The sequence below is a fragment of the Apteryx mantelli genome, chromosome Z (genome assembly GCF_036417845.1).
Source record: "Apteryx mantelli isolate bAptMan1 chromosome Z, bAptMan1.hap1, whole genome shotgun sequence".
In the NCBI taxonomy this organism is placed as follows: domain Eukaryota; kingdom Metazoa; phylum Chordata; class Aves; order Apterygiformes; family Apterygidae; genus Apteryx; species Apteryx mantelli.
Window position 1 is genome coordinate 8578994 of NC_090020.1, and position 24981 is coordinate 8603974.

Here is a 24981-nt window from a genome sequence, read left to right on the forward strand (position 1 = left end):
GCAGATAAACAGTGAAGTGACCAAAAACTTGTTTAGCAAAATCTGACCTAAAGGATAGCGTGTTATGTTCCTATTGTGTGGCGGGAGTTTGGGAGGAGGCAAAAAAGAGGAAGCCCTCAGAGGCGGTTGTTCAGGAGCTGTCTCAGGAAGGTGGAGTTAACCTGAATGCACTACCTGTCTGAAAGACCTTGCTGCTGTTGGGTTGCTGGCAGTGCTGCCAGTGGTGGTAAAGTGCAGCCTGGAAGATGGGTAATCAGCCAGGACTTGTTTTGGTATCTTACAAGCTGCATGGTTTCTCATGACTGTAGTGAGACACAGGTCTCATATGTCTTGCATGTTGCCATATGGAGATACGAATTGTGGTTTTGCTGGTCCTTGGGTGTTGTTGACATCAGGCTGTAGCAAAGAGATCAAAGCTTGTGGCTGAAAGTGTCATTCCTGAATCTCTTTTGCAAAAGTATGGATTCCCTAGAGCGAGCTCTGTGCTGTGCTTGAAGACTCTTTGGGTTGGGTGGAGGAACCTTTTGTGTCAAGAAAGTGGGACAGCATTACTCATGGCTACATCTGCAAACTCTTTAGGAAAGCCAAAAGGAACTTTGCGGCAACCCAAGTTTATGAGTACCCCAGAAGAAGGCAGCAAGAGGCCTGTCCCTCGCCTGCAAAGAGGCAGAGGCATGACGTATGGAGTGGTGAAACCCACTGCAGAGAGTGCCCTGCCTGCCTTGCCCCCAGCCGCTGGAAGTGGACCATCTAAAGAAATTCCCATGCAGAGGCATGTCACTGTGATAAACAGGTCAGTGTGTGTGTGTGAGAGAGACAAAATGGCATGGGGTGGAGAGAACTGGCTTTTAATGGGGTGAGGAGGTGGGGGTTGTGGCAGTGCTCAGGAAGCAGGTAGGTGTACGTGGCAGAGGTTCAACACTCCTGCTGCTAGTCTTATGCACAAGCGCTGTTGTGGGGTTTGGGAGAGCGGGAAGGACTTTGGGCTTTGCTTGCTTTTAGCTTGTCAGTGAAACCTGCGGTGCTTCCAGTCTGGAAGGAGCTTGAAGGCTGCCTGGAGGGCTCAGTGCTCCTGCTGCCGTCGCACTAGCAAAACCGGGTGGAGGAAAGTGTGTGTTTGGGAGCAGCAGCATGTCGTGTTCGATTGCCTTCCAGCAGCGTGAGTGAATGCACGTGCTCGCTGCACTTGGGCTGTGTGGATTGTAGTGGAAGCCTGCTGATCCTTGGCATGTCAGCGGTGCGTTTTGGGACGTGGGAGTCTGGGCTGTTGCTCTTTCGGAAAGTAATCTTTGAATGTGGGTAGGTGCGTGGGAAGCAGCAGGGCGACCCTTTGCCTTTTTGGATGTTGCCGAAGCCACCGGCTGTGCTTGGCCTGCTGGCGCCTGTTTTGGCGAGCGCTTTGCGCAAACCCATCAGGAAAGCTGTGTGTGGCAGGGTAGTTGTTTGCTAGAGCGGAGAGATGAGTTGTTGCAGTCAGCGGTCCGGAAAGCAGAAGGGTTTCTGAGCAGGTTGTCAGCGATGCAGAGTGCTGCAGAGGGTAATTCTTGCCTGCAGCTGGCTCCTTGTTGCCTCTTAGCCGCCTTATTTCCAGCAGCGTTAGTCTTTTTGTGCTGTTCTCCGAATGCTCGAAGGCAGCGGCCGCCTGGTGAGGTTTGGATGAATTTGGAGCAGGGCCAGAGGGCCAGCGCGGCTGTTTTGCTGGGTTAGCATTGCACGCTGGTTTTCAGCTCTGCTTTGAGCACCTCTAATCCGCCTCGGCTTACACAACTGCTGCCCCATCGTTTCTCTTTCTGTGCTGTTTACGGCTGCCCGGGGTCATCGGATGCTGGTGCGGGGAATGTGCTCGTCGTGGCCTCATTGTGGCTGCGCCGAGCGTCCTGTAGCTGCGATTGTGTTGGTAATCCTCGCCGGGCCCCGGGCTCGGCTGTAGCGCAGGCTCGCTTTGAAGCGAACGGCGAGTGGAATGCCGCTTGCAAGCGGGCAGAGCCGTGAAGAGCACGGAGCAGGGGGCCAGCTTAATGCTGCGGCGGTGCCTGCTTTCTGTGGACGCCCGGAGAAAGAGCGAGAGGGTTTTGCCACCTCGCTTGGGCGAGTGCTGTGTGTGCCAGAGGGTGGGGAGCAGGCAGGGGAAGCGAGGAGCAGCTCACGTTGGTCGTGAGAGAAGCAGCTGCTTCGGCTTCTGCGCTGAGCCTAGCTTTGTCATGAAGGTCAAGGCTAGTGCCTCTTCGCGTTCCCGACGCTTTGCGAGAGGCCCTTCCTTACAGCCGTGTGCTGCGCTGGCAGTACTGGGGCCAGAGCTTCTTGTGCAGGCGCCTGTCCGCGGGCTGCGTTCTTCCAAAGCTTGCTCCTGCTGCTGGAGGGGCAGGTGCCCAGGGAAGGGGCAGGCAGTCTTTGCGGATGCTCATCAGGTTGGTTGTGAGCTGGCTTTGGGGAAGGGCTTTCCTGCAGGCCCGGAGGCAATACTTGTGCCTGGGCAGTCCGGCTGTGGCCGTAGGGGCAAGTGTTTGGGAATGTCGAGGCCCCAGTTAGGAGCTGCAGCCGGCATCCTTTTGCGCCGAGTGTTTCCCGGCTGTCCTTGCTCCTGCTGCACGCACTTGCGTTTGCTGTGGGAGCGAGGGAGCTGTCTGCTCTGGATTTGCTGTTGAGCTGGCTGCTGCATGTTGTGGCCAGACTGCGGCACCAGGAAGCAGGACGGCTTTCTTGCCTGCTCCGTGCCCGGCAGCGTTGGGAGCGCTGTGTGGGGAGCGTCATTGTGCCCCCTCAGCCGTGCTGGCAGCCCTGGGGAGAAAGGAGCAGGAGTAGAGCGGGCAAGGCAAGAGGTAGGTGAGCAGGTGTGTTCTGGGCTGGCGAGGAGTCGTGGGCAGAGGATGGCTGCTGAGGAGCTGAGAGGAGAGTGGTGACAGCAGCAGGAGGGAAAGGTTGGGAGCAAGGGGTCTGGGAAGCTGCAGCTGGTGGGAAGAGGAGAGCGCTGGCCTGAGCAGGGAGGAAGGAGGAGGAGGTGGGAGCGGCTGTGCAAGGGGACGAGGGTCTGGGAGGAGGCCAGGACTTGCTGCAGGAGGCAAAGGAGAGAGAGGCTGGGGCCAGGGAGAATCGAGGTCGGCTGCTCCGTCTGCCTCGTGATGGTGAAGCACATTGAGCGTTGGCTGAGCTAAACGCTGCTGGTGCTTGCTCCTGGCCGAGGTCGGTGGCAGCCCAGTAGGAGAAGTGTCTGCTGCCCTGATGGAGTCTGCTCTGCCTCTGTGCTGCAGTGGGACCGAAGGAGGCTCTCCCGCCTGTGGCGTTTCCTAGCCCAAGCCTACTTTCCCAGGCTTAGAAAGGCGTAGTGCCTGTGGTGTGACAGGCCGAGCAAAAAGCCCTCACTGCCCTGGTCAGGTAGGTCTTTGGAAGGCCAGAAAGCCTTCCGTAATGCTCAAAAGTGAACCTGGCTAGGTGGCAGCTTTCTGCAGGCTCTCTAAGGGAGCTTGCTGCTTCTTGTGGTGTTGTCTCTGATCCTCTCCGGCAGGTTCCCCTCAGCTTGTTTTAGGGAGCAGCGTTCTCCTGCTTTGATTTCCAGTGTCAGTCCCCACGCTGCTTGTTTGGAGAAGGCGGCGGAAAAGGCTGCTTTGGCCGAGGTATCTCTGGAGTAGAAGACACGTTGTGCCCCCAGGAGGAGTCCCAGTGCAGTCCCGTTAGCACGGGGGCTGCTAGGGGGGTGTTTGTGGAGGAGGGGCCCATGCTGTGGACAGAAGCTTGTGCGTGGCACATCTGGGTCTGGTGTGGCTGTGTTAATTCTCCTCTCTTGGCCAATCTGAAGGAGGAACGGCCAGGTCGCCGGTGGACACGATGGCTGCTGGGGATGCCTGGGAGCCTGGAGCTGCTGGAGCGGCTTGCTTGGGTTTTTGGACTTTTAGGGGAGCAAGTTGCCTGGAGTGGTTGGGCCCTGAGCGGGAAGAGTTTGCAAGTGAGTGGCCGTGTTAGCAGTGTCTGCAGAAATGCTTGGCTTGTCGCAGCCTCCCGGGCGCCAGCCCAGAGTCGGGGCAGCGTTCTCACAGAAGAGCCAGTCCTGGCCTGTGACCCTGGCAGAGCATTTGCAGCACAGGTTTACTGAGAGAAGCCCTGAAAGCGGGAGGATTCCCACTGTTTCCACAGGAGGCAGAGCTTGTCTGTGCCCCCCATCCTGCGCGGGGATGGTGTGCCGTCCTTGTGCTGTTTCTCTGGGTTTTTTTCCCAGCCCAGGCGCTTCCTGACCTCGTAACAGAGCACATGCACGGTGTCAGAGGTGCCCTAGCTGCCTCTAGGATTCTGCTGCCCTCAGGAGCTTCTGTGGTGATATGGTAGATCCCTGCTGTTTGTCTTGGCAGGGCGTCTTCCGAGCGCCAGGCTCAGGGCTGCACGCTGCCCTGTCTTGGTGCTCCAGCGGGCCCTCGTCAGGGCATTGGCTCGCCAGGCTCTGCAGCAAGGTTGCAGATGCCAGTGTCCTTGTGGCGGCTTCCAGAGTCTGTCTGCCCCGTCTCCGGTGGCCTTCAAAGGTCTGTGGTGCCTTGCTGTGAGATCTGCCTGGCTGTAGCTTCTGGGTCTTGCTGGTGCTTGGGCTTGGGTGGAGGGGGACAGGCTGTGTCTGCTATGTGCTCTGTGACCCCGAAAGGCTGAGGTGGAAATGCTGAGGGTAGCTGTGGTGCTGTCAGGTTGCCCTAAGCTGCTGCCCTCACAGGCTTGCGTGCAGCTGGCGCTGCAGGGTCTGAGAGGCTGCCTTTATAGGGAGTTGCCTGCCACCAGGTTGTCAGCATGTGTTCCCACACTGCCTTGTTCTGAGGGTGTTGCTGTGGACCTGCAAGGCCACAGAAAGCAGGACAGACCTTGCTCATAGTGCAAACATCAGAGATCCTCAAAGGTGGAAAGCAGCAGCATGGATGAGAACAGGCTGAGCTGCTCAGTAACCCTCTTGTTTGGACCAGCAGGCAGCATTCACAACCTATGCTGCTGGGATTGGTCTTCCAGCCCATGGATAGTGCTGAGGTGGATGTTGTGAGCCTTGCCAAGTACTGTCATGGGCAGGGAGAGGTCTGCCTTCCCTCCTCTCCGAAACAGTGGGCTGTGGGAGAGCAATGCAACTAGCTGTTCAGCTACAGCTATGCATAGGGGTTCTGCAGGGCTGTGTGGCTGGTCAGGCATTTTTGAAGTGCCATCCTGCAGATGTCTTCTCTTGTGATCAATGGTTACTGCTGCAGCTGGGAGGTCGTCTGCTGGAAGTACTCTCCAGCAGCTGAGGAACACAAGGCCTTCCAGAGATCTGAGTTTGCCATGTCTGTGTGCTGGGGAGAACTTTGTTGGCCCTGCTGCTCTCTGACTCCATGCCAATCCATCTTTGGAGAAATAAGATGTTCACCATGGTCCATATCAACAAGCAGCATGTCACAGGATCCTTGCCCCATTGCAGGGCTTGAGGCTGACCATAGCACCTGCTCTGTTCCATGGGAAGCTGTTGAGCCACAGCAGAGGAAGCTCAGGAAGATATCCCATGTTGTCTCTGAATACTAAGAAGATTTGAAATTAAATTTGCTTTCATGTGTCTCAACACAAGGGCAGCACCAGTCCTCTGTTCCAGGGCTCTTTTCTGACACATTCCCAAAGGCATGGTTAAAGAGGGTAACAGCTGCCCTTCTCCTGGCTTCGCAGGGAGAATCCTTCTCGGGTTAAGAAGGGAGGTGACTGCAGGTGTTGTCTGGCTGTTGCCAGAAAGATGGGCTTGATTCTAGACTTTCCTTCAAGCCTTAGTGCAGATCACTGAAACCTTGCTCCTGTTGCCACAGGCTTACCTTGCAATTGCATCATCCACATCACCTGAAGTGTGGCTTGTGGTGGTGTTGATGGTGTGTGGTGCTGAGGGCCAAAATGCTACTGATCCATACTGAGAGGCAGCAGTAGCATGATAGTTTGTTACTGATGTGACTGAGTGCGTGGGATTGTTTTGCTTGCCATGTAGCAATGGTGATAGTGTTCTTGGAGTCTGCTTCCCTTGAGGGAAATGTTTCCTCAGGTGTGTGTTCAGCTTGGAGTTGTCCATGGTGGTAAACATATGTACAGAGAGGTGTTTGAAGGAGAAAGGGACCAGACTTCCTTGTTGTGACTGCTGTTGGTCCTTCTGAGTTTGGCATGGATGACCTTTGTCTTAGTACTGTTGAGTCTCATACCACATGTGTTTCCCAGATGTGCTTGCAGTTGGTCTGCTGCTGAGCACTGCTAGGGCATTCTCTCTGGCTTGGGTAAGATGCTGTCCTGGACTAGCAATGCTTTGGACCCTTTCCTAGGACAGAATTATTATTTTTTGTTCAAGTGACACCTCATAGCTGATTGGGGAGGAGTTATGCCGTCTTAGGGGGATAGCAAAAAAGTAGGGGAGAAGGGGTCCTGTTAAATCTAGAGGATGCTGCTTAGAAGTGGTCTGAATGTGGGAGGCCATTTTCATATTTGTGGTTGTGCTGTGTCATTGTGAAGAAATGTAGGGCTATGTTAATGGTGTGCTAGCTTTGGCTTCCTATTGCTGTTGATATTAATCTCAGTGCAATATTTGACTGCTGTCCTAACATCAGTATGTGCAAAACACTGAGGTGTTTAGTAATGATCAAGAGTTCACCACTTACAAGAGCCCAGGTGAAGCTGCAAAAATCCCCCTTTATTTTTTTGTGACTGGTGAAGTTTGTGTTTTCCTCTAAAGATGTCCAGAGACGCCAGAGGTGGCTGGCCTCCTCACTAGCCCCTTGCTGAAGGACCATCGGCAGAGTGTGCTCAGTGCATGTGCAGTGGTCTTCTGTGCCCTTCCAGGAGCTGTCTGGCGTTGACAATGACAAGCTGTGTTTCCATGGAAAGCTGCTTTGGTGCATTTGCCACCTTGACTGCTGCAATGCAGTTTTTTATTGGGTGTATGTCTTTGGGAAGCACTTGCTCCTGGCCTTTGAGGTCCTTTCCCCAGCTGTTACTATCTGTCTTGCGTGCAGTGTAAGTGGTGTGCTGTGCACTGCTGTAATGTCTCCACTGTCAGAAGCTCATTGTGCTGAATGTGCTCCCAGTATAAGGTACTGCTTTCAGAAGGAGCATGGAAGAACATGTGCAAGCATGACTCCTGTGTCCTTTCTGTTGGAAAGTGCTTCTGAGAGCAACGCATTAAATGGTGTAGCAACAGTGTTTGCAGAAAGGCTTTGAATTCCTGTCTTTAGGTTTTCTGAAGCCTAACACTTCTAGTAGACTTGGACATGGCCACCAAGAAGGTGAGCGCAAGCGTACTTGCTGAAAAGACTGAGAAGCCAGTGAGATGAAAGACTGAATTGTCAGGCTGTCCGTGTCAAACATTAAGACTGTCGGTTGTGGATTTGGGCATAGATGCTGTCCCTTTTGCTACTGCCTTTTTACTGAATTTTGTGTCTCACAATAATCTGGTTAGCAGGCTGAACAAGAAACCACCTGTTGATCTGTCTTGCTACTGCCGATCAGGCTGTCTTCCAAGCCAGGACAGTGTCAATTTTGGTCTTGTGCAGAGTGCCAGCTAGAAGTATGTGGAATGTATTTTATTTTAAGTATAGGTCTTGTAAGCAAATGGGATGGTATTTAGAGCCTAGGAGCTGAGTTGAAGCAATTTTCTTTTTTCTTTCAGGCCTGAGAAGAGACTGACTATTCCACCACGGTTTCAGAAGGAGCTGCAGGTTCACCTATCCAGAAGCTCTTCTGTGGATCTAAATGGTAAATTTGCTTGTGAGGAGGTATTTTTGTCCATATTGCTGGTGTTGGACTGGGTGTTCTACTAAGTAGAACCCAGCTTGACTCAGTTTGAATGAAGATCATTTTGAGTGAGAACCAAATTCTGTGAATGAACTTCCTCACTCTGATGTCATGGTTCATGGGGAAACTTAAATAGTTGCTTGTCTGCCACTATTTATCAGTCTTTCAGAAAAATCCTTGTGCAGTAAATGTCAAAGCCCATTTTGTAGTGAGTAGCTTGGAAACAGAAGGAGTATGCTTAACTTCACTGTGAGGGTGTGGATCTGACCGAGGATGGTGAAATCCTGGCTTTCAGGAGTAAGCAGTCACATGAATACAAGCACACAAACCTACTTCTCCAGAAGAAGACCTTCTGCCTGTTTGCTTCCCAGCAGTTAAGCTTTGACAAGCTTGTCAAATGATGTTAGCTTTTTTTTGAGCCAGGCTGAGCTGTGAAGCTACAGGTCTGGTAGCAAATACACTTCTCTGGGAGGCGAAAGGAGTAGAGATGAGGGAGCAGATGAGCTAGTGGTATGAACCTCCCATTTGCCTGATGACTGCCTTTCTTCTGCTTATGGACTGTGTGAAACTAGCATGGACAGTTACTGTTTCCTTCTTTGCTTTGTTGGAGAGGTTCTTTGGAGTGCAGTAGCACAGAGCAAACAGACCAAATCCTTGGTGCATTTTATACTACTCTCTGAATTGAGGAAAATATTCTTGGATGTTTTGCTGCAGCTTTGCTGTTGTGCTTGTACTCAAAGAAACTATCTTGCATGCCTCTTGGGATGTTGCCTCAATGTAGCCTCTCAGCAGCAGAGGGCTTTCCTCATCTCTTCATGTGCTTGAGGCAGCATGGCTGAGGATTTTGGCATATCTGCACTGTCTGCCCGGATCCTTTCTGAAGAAACATTAGCAACTCCTAATGAAAATAACTGTAGTGGTGAAAATTCAGCTGAAGATCAATAGCTTACTAAATGTATGAGGCTTCCATGTCTCGTTCCAATAGAAAGTGAATGAAAAGGTTCTGCTGTGCACAAGAGCAGCATTTTAGAGTTGGTGTTATACTGGCAGCTCTCATGTTTCACTTTTTGTCATGTGTGCCTTCAACTGTCTTTCTCCCTGCTGTTGAGATGACTATTTCCTTCAAGGCTGTGTTTCTGTTTAAACAGATAACTTGAATGCATCTGTTCTGGAGACGCATAGTGTTCCCTCTGGCCCTTCTGCTCCTCACCTCAGTGAAGTTCAAAGTCGCATTAAGGAGATTCTGAGCAGGTACAGCAATGGTATCTGGCTGTCAAAAATGCCGCAGGTTTACCAGCAAATGTACCAGGAGGAACTTAGCACAGCAGTGCTCTATCAGCTTGAATATTGGCCTCATGTGTGCACGGTAAGTGTTGAATGTCCTTTTCGTGGAAGATGTCACTACCGTTCAGATTCCTGAGCGTTTATTTGCCATACTTTGTTTTAGGTAGTCCTACGTTTTCTTTCAGGATATGTAGCAGTGACAAATTGAAACAATGCCTTTGAAACAACAGCCAAAGAGCCCTTTTGGCTAGTGTGGCATTGCTTTGGAGGAGAAGAGTTGGCCTCTGTGGCTTGCTGGAGTGAATGCTCAGTACTGCTAAGCTACCACTTTTGACTGACTCCAGCACTGACAGTTCAACCAATTGCTGATGACCCTTCCCCTCTATGCCATGCTTTTTTTTCCCTTGGTTTTATGCTTTTCCATGTTGGGAAGTGTTTTCCTCTTGAATCCCTGAGCTACCAACAATCCAGGTCGTAGCAGTCTTAGGCCTGTCTGTCATTTTATATTTCTGTAGACTTCTCCACAGCTCTTTCTCACATCTTAAATCAAGGTTACATAACTCTGCTGTGTAGGTTAGGCTTGTGATGCAGTAGCAGATGAATGCTAAGTGTGATAATGCTGGGGGGGGGAAGGGGTTACAGCTCACCCCTTTCTGCCCCCTGCTGAGAGCTGTTATCTTTTTGATAATCAGAGGCATCCTTGTCCTTCATGTTAGGATCTGGTGTCAGGCTGGGGGTCCACTTACAGCTCTATCTTGTGAGTTGCCATCACAGCTGGGTTAAGGGTCTTCAGTCACAATGCTTTTACTTTCACTCCAGTCTTTTTTTCTGCTGCCATGGTTCATTCAGGGTATAATGCTGCTTTACACCAAGGCTTTGTTTACCTAATGGACCATTCGTATTAATGAACACTTTCAACTTCATGAACGTGTGTCAAATCTAGACACCCAAAGGGTACTGAAGTAGTGAGGTTCTCTGCCTGCCTGAAGTGACTTTTCATATATTTTATCATATAAAAACTTTAAATACAAAAAAGTGTTTCACTGATATTAAACACTTACTCTTCAGAGATAGCATTTGTGTATGGTGTTCTAATGCACACATAAATTGCATTTGTCCCATCTTACTGCACACATCAGTAACTTGTGCAAATAGCAGAGGTTTGTTACAAAGTTGAAGATGAACGCCTATGTTATCCAGAGAGCAAGCTGTTCTGAGTTACTTAATTTGTGTAGCAAACTTTAATCTTATCTTTTTCTTAGGTAATGTTTCAAACAAAATGCCACTCTTCATCAGGGATCATTGTCCATTTGCTTGTTGTCTGTTGGGTGTATCTCTTCTGTCTAGCAAGTAAAGGAATTCATTTTCAGCATGTCATTAAATCTGTGGAAGCATACAGGCTGTATAGTACAACAGCAATCAAAACCACCAGGTTCTCTTGGCACAGTCAGTCTTATTGCAGAGAACTATTAACAAGCCTGTAAAGCTGCCCTGAGAGTTTACTGACTTACCTAAACCATAGTTAAGACTCTGGCATGGAGAAGCTTGAACTAGGATTCAGGCCTTCCTATATGAAGACTACCACTTATTGCATATATATATGTATGTGATATATGGGAGGATATATATACATGTGTATGTATGCACACACGTGTGTGTATATGTATACATATGGGTGTGTGTATATATACATATATATGTACATGTATATATACATACGTGTGTGTATATATATAAAAACGTTATTCTCATCAGTTTTATTCTTGTGATCTGCAGGTAAACAGCTGTGTAGGTCAACAGCTGTGTAGGTCCTATGAAGTGCCATGGGGCAGACGTTAGTATTAGTAAAGATGGTTCCCTCACTAGTTCCTAAACGACTTGGACCTGGCTTGGTATGTAAATAGAGAGGGTCTGCTGGCCTCAAAAGAACAGGAAAATGCCTGGTGTTTCTCTCAGCACCTTCTTAAAGAGACAGCGCATACTCTAATAGAATGTATGCTGATAAATAGTAGTTTAGTTACAAACCAGGAAACAATAAACCCTGTAACATTAGTTCAGTGACACTGAAAGAATCACTTCAGACCTCTGCCATGGACAGCATCAATTTTGAATAAATCACGTGGCTAAACTTTCCTCTGAAAGAAAGGAATTTCCTTTTTTCCTTCTAGGAAATAATCATTTTTGTGTTCAGGTTACAACCACCAGTAACAAATTTCCTAGCTAGAGAACTGAAGTCCCCATAAAGTACCATAAATTACAGACTGACAATCTTGCTTTCAGCCCCCATCTTTCAGTCAAAAAGAACTACTGCAAAGAATTGAGGCTGCCAACATTCTTCACCAATTTGTTACTGCCACTAAGTTAATTTGCTTGAATGTATTTATCTTGCTTGCAGCATCACATTTTGTACAGCTAAATGCAAAGTATGAAGTAATTATTTAGTGGCTAGCATTCATATATAATAGTCAAGCTTTAATTAGCAATTGTGCTAGGAATATGTATGTTCTTATACCACCCTTATACAACATCCAAAAAGTCTTTGCTGGTCAAGCAGGCCTCAGTTAGGAGGAGAAGGATCTGCTTCGACAGCTCCCTGGGACAGGTCCTCGAGGCTCCCAAGTTGTCCTCTTCCATCTACAGCAAGACTAATAATCTGGAGGGGAAAAAAAAAAGACCCATCTGACTGCTGGTGACTAATCCACTTTTTTCTTTCCTTTTAGAATTTTATACCTTCCTGTTTTGATGGATTTTTTTTTTTTTTTGTCCCACATCTTTGAGCTGTTAATTGATTTCCACTTCAGCAATCCAACCTCTTTTTTAATCTTTCTCATATCTTTTCTCACAAATTCACAATTTCCTTTAGAATTCTGAGTAGAAGTTATGTAACTGTACTGTGTTTGGGCTTAGCCTTGGATCCTTGGGATGCAGGCAGCTGAACCACCGAGAGAGTACATTATGGAAGTGTTTAGAGAGGAGGGGTTACAGGCTTGTAAACAAAAAAGTTCATTGTTTTTGGAAGTCACAAATAACCAGAAGTTAATAGTAAATATTTTTAGTACTGGTAGCATGCCATGGTTCCTTTTGCAGTCTAGCTATAAACTGCCTTAGTGAATGTATGCTTTTGGGGCTTTTTCTTATATTTGCTTAACTCTCCCAAACTTCATGAACATCTCTCGGAGCCGCCAAGTTTATGGAGATTCAGGAGAAGATTAAATTCCTGCATCTCTTATCAGAACTTCTACTTGAATTTCCAGAGTTCTTTCCCAAAAGCTTTTAGAGAGACTGGGCAGTCCTAGGGTAATAGGAAAGGTCCTAGCATGGTTATATAACTGGATAAAAGTTTGGGAATGGCATAAGACAATATAATAGCATGGGACCATAGCAAGGGTTAAAAGCTTGGTCTTCAGAAAGGCAGAAAGTCATGGTGGAGCTCCACAAGGGACACATGCTGGTCAATATGGTCATAAGTGACCTGGGAAAGGGCTCAAATACAAGATGAGTTTGCTGATGATACAAGAATATTCAGGACAGTAAAGAGCAGGGCTCCTGAAGAATTGCAGAACTCTCAGATACTGGGTGGCTGGCCCGTAAAATCACAGCTGAGGCTTAACTTCAACAATGGATGTGAAGGATTCAAACATTATATTAAAAAATGATGGGCTCTGTGCAGACTGTCAGACTTGGGAAATGAGGTCTTGGGGTTATAATAATGTTTTGGAAATGCTGGCATTGTAGGAAAAAAAGCAAACAATAGGAAATGCTAGAAAAGGAATAGAGAACAAAATAGCAAACACTGTGCTGCTGGGGAAATCTGTTGTGTAAGCAAGCATATGTCAAATACAGTTGTGCTCCTCTCATCCCCGCCTAGCAAACATGGAAACAAAAACTCAGAGGTATAGCAGAGTGAATGGGTGATTCAGAAGGGTAAGAAGGGTACGGAACAGTTAAGTTAGATGATGTAGGTGGGAAATGATGAAGATATGGGCTATAAAATAAGTGACCTGGAGGAGGTAAATAAGGGAAATGATTGCCTTCATGGATTCAAAAGCAACTGAATATACTCTGAGACCAGGGATCATCAGTTATGAATTATTTAATTCCAAAGAAATGGTCTCTGACTGATAGCCCCTGAGTTGTGAGGTGTCTGAAATGGGAGGAAGATGTATCACTACGCTTATCCTATTTCCTATGCTGCTGTTGCTGCTGTTGAACAGAATGTTAGGCAAGGAAAATTTTTGTTTTGATCCAGTACAGCTGTTCTAGTCTGCTGGTTCAAGCCTGCCTATGCTTAATTACTTCTGATTCTTTCAAGAACGGTGTTGGTGCCAGCTTCTTTCTGATAGTGGCTTTTTTGGTGTTCAGACATCAAACTGAGAAGATAACAAAATGTCAGTCTCCTGAAATGCTTGTCGGGTGAAGCCATCCTCCGTCATCTTTCCTAATCTGTCTTCCCAAATTCTTTCGTGCAGTTAGAGAGAAGATAGAGCAGATAGTAGCAGCAATCTTTTAATTGTTAGAAGGAGAGGATGCCTTCTCCTCTTATCTCTGCTTTTTCTGTAGCAAGGCCTGCCTTAATTTTTCTGTCTGGGATCTTTAGGATCTTGTGCAAAAATAACCTCAGTGTTATGAATTTGGAAATTCTATTTGTGCTGGAGAAGATGCACTTGCTTTTCAGTATTTATAAAACAAATGTTTCCTTTTTCTTGTAACATGCTACTGGCCCTGGCTACCTACCAGCGTAATCATTAATCTGTTGTCATCAGATGGCAGTTTAAACTCGGGCGACTATGCTTCCTCAGTCAGTTGTCTGTCTTCTTTTTTAATAAGTCTATGGCTGAAGAATGTGCAATATCTGAGCATATTCTTTAGTGAACTTAATGACTATGGTGTTGAATAGCTGGCTGGTGTTCGTGCACGTGCTTCTCAGACTGGGGAGTGTTTGGTTGGCTACTTGTTCTAAGCTGGAGGTTTTGCCCCAAAAGGGAAAACTTACTGTTCTTTGTTTTGTCTGTCAAAAGTCTAGGATGGTGCTGAGCAGGTCCTAAAGGCTATCTGACTTCTTGCAGGGACAGAACTGGAAAAATTTTGGAGGAAAGAAGGGAGGGAGTGTTGGTTGCTTTTTTTTTTTTTTTTTAATCAACTTATCCTGCTGTCTTATTAAGCCTTTGACTTTGCTATCAAGGAATGTTCACAACTTTTATAAACTTCATATGATGAGAAAAATTCCAAGGACTAAATGGTGACAGAAAAGGGAAGAGAACTACTTCTAAATATCTATTCCTGGGCTGTATCCTCTCCCCGAATGAACCTGATACTGTGCCCTACTTGGTCTGGCAGCTGAATGTTTACTGAGCTGTTCAGAATTAATTGCACAAGACAGCTCAGAGGAGAGGAGGTTACCATAGTAACCAGTTGTATTCCTTGAGCTACTTTAGTTCTGTCAGGTTTTTACTTTCCAGGACGGAATTTCTGTACCGCGATTCAGCAAAGCGATGCAAAAGACATCATTCTCAAAGAAATGGATTTGAGAGTATTAAAAAGTAAGCTCTAATTACATTTAATGCATAGTGTGTGTTTACAAGCTGAAGCATACTTTGCATTTGGAGCAGAAGGTGGAGTGGGTTATCAAGGCTGGTAGTATGAATGACTGCCAGGTTGCAGAATTTTGTGCTAGCCCTACACACTGTCTGCTGCAGATGAGCTCTAGCATTGTAATAGGTGATTTTCTTTGCCTTGCTCACTGAAGAGGTCAGTCCTTGGTCTGGCACTTCAGGTGGCCTTTTAATGGGTGTCTCAGTGCTATACATAGAGCCACTAGTCGCTGGGGACGGAGTTCAGGAAACGGAAGTGTTCTGTCTGGAAGGCCCCTAGATGTGCTGTGTATATGCCACCAGGGCAAAATACAGTTTGTATCTGCCTCGCTGAGTAGATCGTATTTCATAGGACATGTGGAAATGGGGATGGAGAATGAGCCAGTGAAGGACATAAGATCCAAAATAACTTTGTGCACGCACAGTGCTCCAGGAGGCTGTGACCAAATGTTCCTGAAGCTCAGTTTCACTGAGCAGTTAGACAAGGTACTGAGCCACCAAATGAAGTCAGTCTGTTTGATATCACCATCCCTGTTCCTGCTTCTGACCACATACTCTTGCTACTTTGTGTGTGTGAACCTTGCACTTCCCTGACCCCCTTCAGAAGATTTCACTGGGTTACTGAGATGAAAATTAATCCAGACAAAAACATTTGTGGGTGAATTAGCTGGCAAAGGTGTCTGCTGGTCCTCGAGGCTGACACAAGGGTGTGAGTGGTAAGGACTGCACTCAGCCGTAGGGAGTTGTTAGATTGGCTCGGCTGGCTTACTGAATCGTACAGTTTGACTTCTTGCAATTGTGTGTTTGTAGAAGCCAGAGCCTCAAAAGCATGAGGGACTATGAAGAGTAGTTATCCTCCTTGTGATGTGCAAGTTAGTGAACAGGGTGGGAGAAGGAGGAGAGAAGGAGGTAACCTTAAGACACTCTTGAATTTTGCAGATCTTACCACCCTGTTGACCAGGCCTGAGCACTGGCTGAACCTAAACAAGGATATGTTAGCAGTAACAGAAAGCAGACTTTCTTTGGTCTCACAACAAAAGAAAGTATAGACGTATGCCTAGTGTGACATGTGTTTTAGTGCTACAGCTAAAATAAATAGGGAAGCAATGAGTACTAGAAATAGGCTTCAGAGTAATTGCGGCATCTGAAATGTGTTGTAACAGGCCTGAAATTTTGGAAGGCAATTCTTAGATACTGATAACTGAAATTCAAAACTGAACCAGTTCTTCGAACACTGCATAAACATCTCCCAGTTGACATGTGGTTTGGTTGAAGACAGGTTTTTTAAAGTGTCCTCATGGCATTTAGAGCAAGATGTTTGGTATTGACACTTCCCATGCAAAGCAATTGACTGGATATTAGACTAGGACCTGAAAAGGCTGGAGTAGATCCCAAGGATATATTATGTCTGGATGATTTAAGGGGCTTTCACAGTCTTGTAAGAGAAGTTGTTGCAGCTCCACAGTTTCTAATGAGTGAGAAGTTTCCACCCTTTCTGTGGAGAAGGAAATGCTATTTATGCAGGAAGTGTCAGATGTTTGCCTGCTTTTCCTAGATTTACAATATGAAGCACAAACTGTTATCCAGAGTTGGCTGCCATAAATAGGGATGATATTAGTCTGCCAGAACAGAAAAATAGTAAGGGTAAGGAAGACAGATTTTTATTTCTGTAAAGCATGTAAATCCTTATAATTAGCTACTGTGAACTTTGAGCTGGAAACTTCAACCAGGCAATAGTCAAATAGTACTGGAGTTGGTTAAAAGCTTTATAGAGCAGTTATGTAAAATGTCAGGGGGATATTGGCTCTCATTTCAATTTCTGTTAAATTCACAGGGCACTGCATGTTGTGATGCTGTTCACCATCTGAAGTTCTAGGTGGTAAAAGTGAATAGTTCCTTACTTGGAATTTGGAATAGGATGGTGGGCAGAGAAGAAAGATGGTTTCTCTCTCAACCAGATGTATCTTGGAGACTGAAATAACAGACAACATAGGCATGCAGCAGACTAAGAAAAGTTGTGGGGGCTTGGTAGCATATTTCAGGTTGTAGTTTGATTTATGATCTTTGGGGTGCCAGCAGCTTGAAGAACATTTGTCAAATAGTAGCAATATGTTTGGGGATGGGAAGGCAATGTTCCTTTATATCTTTGTTAGGCTGGATGGGATGAGTGAAGGGAAAAGTTCTTTATAAAGTCTGCTGCCTTATGCAGTGGGGATTGACAGCCTTTCAGGAATGGTGCATGAGACCATTTTCTTTCCCTAAATTTTTTTTTTTGCATGTATATGAAGCAGTGTAATAGGTTAAACAGCTGCAAGCTCAGGCTGTTGCTTTCAGAGGCAGCTGCTTAGAAGAGCAGGGAATACCTGAGGAACTGAGGGTTAATTTTGAAGCAGCATTTCTCTACTGCTTGGAAGAGCTGTACTAAAGAATGACTGGAAGAAACAGTGGGACCTGGAGTTGTAGTGGCTGCTTTTGACAAAGAAAAGATGCTGCCAGCCAGAGGTATGGATGCAAGGCCAGGAATACCTTCCTCAATGCTTTGAGCTCCAGCTTGCTAGGTACCAGAACTTCATGCACTCTTAAGGAAAGTCAGGTGGAGATAAGAGCTGTCTTCACACTGAAGCATTGGTTTCAGGTGCCTTTCAGCAAAATGTGTCTCTATGCAGTCTTTGGCATGTATGCCCTAGCTGTCAACTTGTGTATTATACCCTTAAACATGGTCTGAAAGAATCTATGAATCACACTTCCGATGAATTAGTCTCTCTGAATCAGTGTGAAGGTTCTGATTGTTGTGTCTTAGAACAGTCTTTAAGGATCTATTTGATACCAAACATAATGGAGCCAGATTTTACTGTCTGCCACAAAATGATACTAACAGTAGTTAGTAAGTAGTAGTAGTAGTATCAGTTATCTGCCACAACTGATACTAAACACCAGCTTCCACTGTGCATTTCATTTCTCTGCTTTGTAGAAGAGTGGCAGAAAAAAGCTGCTTAAGATAATCGTGAATAGAACCTTGGGAAAAAAGTCACAGAAGGACACTTTTTCCTGACTAAAAACTCTCAGTTCAAGGAAATTTTTTTCCCCAGTTCCTATTGGGAAGTATGCTGATGCTCTAGGGAGGTTGCCAGTGTACCTGCTCTTCGATCACCACTATGCTCAATAGTTAGATAAGGCTGTAAAGCTCATCTTGATCATCCTGGCATAACAAAGTGGATCCTTTCTTTTGATCATATATATTGATGTAGTAGTTTAGTTGCACATTTGCAAGCACACTTGTAAAAAAAGCTTTTGTCTTAGAAGCCCATACAGGAGCGTGACTGCCCCCATCCCTCTATATGTATATGTGAAAAGGAATGGACTTGCTCTTCCCTTCCATTTTCCTCAGATTACTCAATTCTTTGGTTTGCAGCATCAGTGTTTATTTTGGGACTTTTTTTTAATTCGAAGCCGCATTATTATTTTGGGATCCTGATTTTAATTTTTCAGAGCTCCCTCTGTTACTCTGTTTATTTCTGTTATTCAGACCCAGGACAAACATGTCTGTCCTTATTTTTCTTCTGTGTAGTATGGCTTCAACCTGTTTGGTCTTAAACAGTGTTGCCCCAATAACACATTCTGACAGGCATTGTCACTGCTCTCTGGAGAGATGACAGCAGGTATTTTGCACTTGCAAAGCCAGCCTGCGAGCCGTACTTACGGGCAGCACCGTACTGCCAAATCTATAGATGCCACTGGAAACCAAGATGAGATTTGCCCTGAAGAAAGGGTAGCTGATACAAAGTCTGTCACTCACAAGCAAAACTGCTTACAGTTAAAAGCTTCTGTACTATTAGGCATCGCTGAAGATCTCTTGGCCATAGCAGTGACTGGAAGAGTCTGTTGTATCTTGACTGTTAGCTTCAATGCAAGGAGTAGTAGCCTAAGGACATCCACCCGAGTCTACTTACTGAAGTAAGCTGAAATAGCAGTGTTTTCCTGCCTCTCAATGTTTGGCTGTGTCAGCATCCACAGTCTCTTCAGAAGAGAGATTTGATGCCTATAAAACCTCAGAGCTATTATTGGAGTTAAGAGGCTTAAAAGTCTCTAAGGATCTTCTCTCTTCAGTCTGCTGCCAGTCTCCAGGGTGTGAGGTTTAGAAGTCCAGTCAGCTAAAACTCATTCATCCCTATTGCAGCACCAATTTAGAAAGAGCTGGCCAAGAGAAAAGATGCATAAAGGTAGACTCTTGCTTCTGGCTTTTTCAGGATAATCTGCCATACATCCTAACACGGTCTATTCATACAGATTATGGTCCTAGTAATGCCAAGTATTTTATGGAGCTAAAAGAATAATAGTTTCCTTGGCTTGTCTTTTAAACAAATCCCTCAATCTTGTGCACAGCCATTTTGGATATCCTTAACTTGTTTTCTGTGTCTAGGATGTTATTACCTGCCAAGGAGTGTGTCCTGATATCCTCTGGGCCATTTGCTGTACTTTGACCTATTGACTCTGTTTTTCAGGGGAGTGTGCAGGGATGTTATCCCTTGCAAGTATTTAATACCTTTTTTTTAACCAAACTCCTTTCTTTGACTGTGATTCAAGGAACACAGTAAGATATCTGCTACCAGATGTTACAAATGCTTCTTCTGGTGAAGGAAGAATGTCATTTTGTATTGTTAACAATCTCGTCATCAAAAAGGTCCTTGATAGCTTCCATGAATTACTGCCGCAGCGATTTTTGCAGAGGCTCCTAAGTAGCAGCAAAAGACATGGAAGAGGTCATGGTACTCACTGCCTTGTCTGCCTTGGTTTCTACTGGTGAGATTTGCCCTCAGACCTTCTTGGTACCTAAACCTAGGAACATAATCTCTGGGAGCAAAGTGTTACCCACAGTTAAGGAAGATCAAGTTGGGAACTGAAGCCATCTGGGTGTCGGTGCTGAGGGAGCTGGCTGATGTCATTGCAAGGCCATTCTCTAGCATGTTGCAAGATTGGGACAACTGGAACATGCCAGAGAATCTAGTTCTTGAGGTCTGAAAAAAAAAATCAGACATTGCATACATTTTCCAAAAGGGCAAGGAGAAGGATCTGGGGAACTCCAACCTAGTCACTTACTTCCAGGCCTGGGAAGATTCCAGGAGCAACTCCTTCTCCTGAAGCATGTGAAGGACAAGGGTGTTGAGAAAGATTGACAGGTATTTGCTAAGAACAGCTCATGTCTGATCACTCAGACTGCCTCCTCTGAAGGGATGGGCTCTGTGGATAAGAGGAGAGCAGTGCATGGTGTTTCCTTTGACTTCTCTATAAAGGCCTTTGACACATTTTCTCATAGTCTTGTTTGCACCTAAGTGGTAGTGTAACATATGGGTTTGATCGGTGGCCTAAAAGGTGGGGTGGAAAACTGGCCAAACTACTGGGCTTCAAGGGTTGTCATCAGCAGTATGAGGTCCAGTGGGCAGCTGGTTACTAGGGGCATGCCTCGGGGGTTGATGCTGAGGCCAGTCTGTTTCTTAATAAACTGAATGAGGGGATGGAGTGCATCTTGGGAAAGTCTGAGGATGATACCATATTGGGAAGACTGATATGCTGGAGGGGAGGGCTGCTCTTCAGAAGGACCTTAACAGGCTGGGACTAACAGGAACCTCCTCTCTCTAAAGGCTCTTGGGAGTCTTGGTGGGCAGCAAATCAGACTGGAATCAGCTGGGGGGCCTTGCAGCCTCTGTCTGGACTGTCTTAACAAGGGTGTGGGTAGCTGGTAGAGGAAAGGGATTCCTTCTGTTTTGTCGGTACCTCTGAGCCTGATGCACCTGGAGTCCTGTGTCTGGTTTGGAGCTCCCCGGGGTAGAACAAGGCAGACATTAACTGAACAGTGTAAATTCAGCAGAAGCCACCTAGATGAAGAGGGGAGCTAGAGAACAGCACATATTAGGAAAGGTGGCAAGAAATACCTTTGTTCAGCCTAAGGAAGAGAAGGCAAAGGCAAGCTCTTCTGGCTGTCTTCCCCTCCCTCGTGGAAAGGCATAGAGAATACAGAGCCAGGCTGCTCTTGGAGGTGCACACTGGTAGGACAGCAGGCAGCAGATAAGTTGCAACACAAGGCAATCCCAGAAGATCAGAGGAGCCCTTTTTTCCTTGGAGGGGTGCTCAACCTCTGGAAGAGGAACCCAGTGAAGCTGTGGGATCTACAATTTTGAAATCTTCCCAATTCAGCTGCACAAGACCCGGAGCAACCTGATCTAGTTGGTTCTGCTTTGAGCAAGTAGTTGGACTGTGTGGCCTCCAGAGGTCCCCCCAACTGAAATTTTTTGTTAGTGTTTACTGAAGGTCCTCTAGGTTCTGCAAATCACTTGATGCTTGACCTATCCTCCCTTCTTAGGAGTGATTGTATGGCAGTACCTGTAGTTAGATTCTGTTGTGGAATAACTCCCTTTGGAGAAGAAAAACTTACTTGGTGTATACATTCATATAATGCTGCTCTTGTTGAAGGAGCTCTGTAATTACCAAGGGAACTTAAGATGAGCAGAGGACATGACTTCACTGGCTACCATCCTTCTCTAGCTGAACTTCATTAAGCACAAATAAGAGCCTGTATACTTTTCACAGGCCTCTCAATGTCAGATCCCACTTTGACTTTACCGTGTTGGATCTTCAGGTCCTGGTATTAGCCTTAATTTGTTTGGGATGAGTGTCTTTACAGTAACTATTTCCTCATAATAAAGAATAAAGGTAGGAGACATAGACCTAAGATTTTTACACAATCTGTACTTACCTATACTCATTCCTCTCATTTGACATTCTTGGGTCAGGTAACAGGAACCTTTCAGACAAAGGCATTTTGTTTGTGCATTTGTAGTTATCCATCCATTCAATTTGTTCTTCACTGATCTAGCTCTGGAAAGGGCTTAGGTGTGATGTTTGTCTGGGAAACCGAATGTGTCTTTCCTCTAGGGAAGGAATGTAAAAGTGGAGCTCTATAAACCTTAAGTTTTATTTACTGCAAGAGTTGTTCTTGCTTGAGGATTATGGTGAAAGCAGTGATACTTTGGTTGTCTGAAATCTACACAGACATTTGTTCTATGCTATGGTTAGGCCGATCTTGGTTGAAATTCTGTAGATTTAACAATGTGGAATTTTATTGTGAGTTTGTTCTTACAGTTCTCACAAATATTGCTTTCATGGCCGTGACTTCAGACTGTCCAAGATGCTTATTACTGGATATGGGGAAGGGGAGAGGCATATGGACTTGCAAAGAATCTAGATCTGGAGGGAAATTATAGGTGTGTGGTCAAACTTAAAATGATCCAGAATTTTCTTCCTTAATTTCAGAACTTGTCTAAATAAAAGCATTCCCTGTATGTGACAGCAGATATTGTTTATAGTAGTGTCTGGCGGATGACCTCTCATATCTGAAGTATACCATCAAATCCCTTTTCCCTCAGTGAATTGAGATGGAGTCTTTTGTTTATAATTGGCTGGTGGAAGAGATCTTATGTTCAAGCAGTGTATCATTATCTTCTGCTTCTGCTAGGAGATAAAAGATATTTACTCTTTTGGAAGCAAGTCTTAATTGTAATACATAGGTTTCATATTTGCTCTCTACTGATTTAGTCATGTTTGTTCAGTAACCCAAATAAATGGAGGAGGAGGAGACATGAAAAGAAATGACTGCTCTGCAGTAATTGCCTCAAGCTGAGTTCCCCGTGGACGTCCACCTTGAAGTTTGTATAAAATGCATGTTATAAAATTTATCAAAATGGTTTAGATTGGGACATAACTGATTCTTGATTCTACTTTTTATTTTCTAAGGTGGAAAAAGTATGCACAGGTGATCATATGGACGGACTCCTTTATCCTGCTAAGAGGATACCACCCTTAGTGAAGAGTGATATAGAGCAAGGAAAAGCAGCTCAAAATGTTCCTTCTTCAAAAGTGGACCCTTTGTTAAAATCAAGCATGGAAACCACATCTGCTTCACTTAGCAGTGACTTCAAGCAGAAAGTTGTCAACATCTTGCTGAAGTATTCCAGTGGTCTTTGGGCTAATGCACTTCCCAAGCTGTATCAAGACATTTACCAACTAAAATTTCCAGAGGGCGTTCTAAATAATCTAGAGTTGCTCTCAGATGTATGCACAGTGGACCACATATCTGACAATCCAAAAAAGGCCATCCTCTATGCTAAACCCCAAAGATATCTTGATGAGAATCTGAATGTCCCTGAGAAAGTCCAGATGCATGATGATGTGAAGGCCACAGCTGAACAGCAGTATAAAGAATCCAAAGAGCAGTATCCAGAGAGCCTGACTGTCCCTCCTCTAGTCACTCCTGCAGAAGGATCCCTCTCTGTCTTGGTAGTAGAACTGAACAACACTAATGAGGTCATAATTAGGCAAGTTCTTACTTCAGAATCACTTTCTTTTTTAGCTATATTTATAAATCTGCTTATTCTTATTGTAAAGCTCTGCCATAAGATAACAGGTGAACAGGAAGGTGCAGGTCTGTGTTATTTGCTAATGCTCTTAATGAAACTTAAGAATCCTTTTGTCTGTGTGTTTGAATAGAAGTTTGCTGAGATTGCTGAGCTGATCAGTTTTATCATTATCTTGTCTGAGAACCAAAGCAAGCTTGAACTGTTAGAAGGCCAAGTTAAATAACCCTTATGTAGCTCATAACATTGTTCAGATATTGCCTTGCCTCAATATACATCAAAGTATTTTTTTTTAACTTCTAAAACTGACTTACCACTACCTGGATATGACTTGAGTATGCAGTTTCTACTTTTGGGGGTAGATGAGCTTCCATCCAACAGTGAGCTACAAGTGCTTCTTGGTTTTGGTGGTTGTTAATCTGTCCAGCTTTAGGGGATACTCTAAAAGGTGGATTGTAGTTGCTACGTTATGTATATGTTATGGTGCTGTGTCAGGAAATACCATGATAAGCTTAGTATACTTCACTGTTGGTATAAAACATAGAAATCCCAACAGTTCTTTAAAAGCTATGACTTTCTGAAGAATATTTTATTCTGAATTATTGCAAATTGACCTAAATCTTAAACAGTTTTATGTCACCCAAAAAAATGAATTGAACTGCTGTTTGGTAATATACTGTATCATCGGTCTTTTTTTTTTCCCCATCAGTTTCTGCAGTTTCAGCTTATGTTAGTTCACTCATTCTCAAAGGTCTTGATTAGCATCTAAATAAGTGCGTGTGCAGTTTACTTAGATCTTCTAATCATGAAACACAAACCTGGTTCCTTATTACTGGTTAGCAATATTCAACATTAACTGTAAGGTTGAAATTTAAATACATTTTTTTTCTCCTCTAGCCAACAGCAGTGTATTGGAATACTTAACCTGGAACTTTCTTTAAGTTTCAGCCCATCAGTTTAGTTCTCTGAACTCATGGAACTGTAATGGCTGGTAATTCTTAGAGGAAAATCCATACTTGGGGATTATGAAAGAAATTCTTATATAAGAATGTTGTCATCTTTGTTTTAGATGCTAGTACCATTTTATACTGTGCTTTTTCTCAGACAAAGTGTTTTATGTTGTACATTTTCGTGGCCACAGGTGTAACAGTAGGGAGCATGCTTATAAACTTGTTTTGTGTACTAGTCTTATGACAAAACTTAAATTAAGGTAAGACCCTTTAACTATCATTAACATCTATACTTTCGCTGAGTGGACAAGTCACTCATTCTAATGAAGACAAGATTGCCAGAATTTGGGAGTGAGCTTAAGTTTAAAACAACAAAAAAAAAAAGTAGGAGGAAAAATTACATGAAAGAAAAGAGCTTTGATGTTTTTGGGTGCTCCTGTGAAAGCTGTGTTTAAGTTTAGTCTGAAACAGGAAGGACAATGATGAAAGATGAATTAGTGCCAGCAGAAATAGCGAATATAAAAACAAGTAATCTGTACCTAGGATTACTGAAACAGTTGGACATAATGCTTATTGCATGTTTTGTGTTAGGAAAGGCGGAACAAACTCTCCATCTCTACTTCCATCTTGCTGAGTGAGACACCTGCACAAAACACTCTCCTTCTCACTGTACACCTTTTAACTCTGACAGTATTCATAACTTGCTGAATATGTGGAGTTACACACTTTAGCTTTCTCATCTGTTATTTTAAGGAGGTTTTCAGGAATTACTTGGGGAGAACTGTTCTTGATGAAGGTTTATTTTCATATGGGTTGGCTCCAATGCAGGGTTAACCCTTCAAAACTGAGCTGTGCCTCCTTTGGCAGTATTGTCCCATTTGGATGGGTTCAGAGCATGCTTTGTGTTTGGCTTAATCCATGTTGACCTGATGGTCAATTTTGCCTTTGATATTAGGAATATAAAATCAGCTCCGCTAGTTCAGAATAGTGGTGTCT

The 24981-nt window shown here is 45.0% G+C and overlaps 1 protein-coding gene across 2 annotated transcripts in view; it reads left to right on the forward strand.

The window, feature by feature from the left end:
- TDRD7 (tudor domain containing 7) overlaps nucleotides 1-24981 on the forward strand; it is a 50740-nt gene that overhangs the window by 10840 nt on the left and 14919 nt on the right. For both annotated transcript variants that reach the window (XM_067315346.1, XM_067315347.1), the window contains exons 4-7: nucleotides 580-793; nucleotides 7628-7713; nucleotides 8901-9118; nucleotides 22416-22996. In XM_067315346.1, the coding sequence (XP_067171447.1) occupies nucleotides 580-793; nucleotides 7628-7713; nucleotides 8901-9118; nucleotides 22416-22996 (1099 nt within the window). The remainder of the gene's footprint in view (nucleotides 1-579; nucleotides 794-7627; nucleotides 7714-8900; nucleotides 9119-22415; nucleotides 22997-24981) is intronic.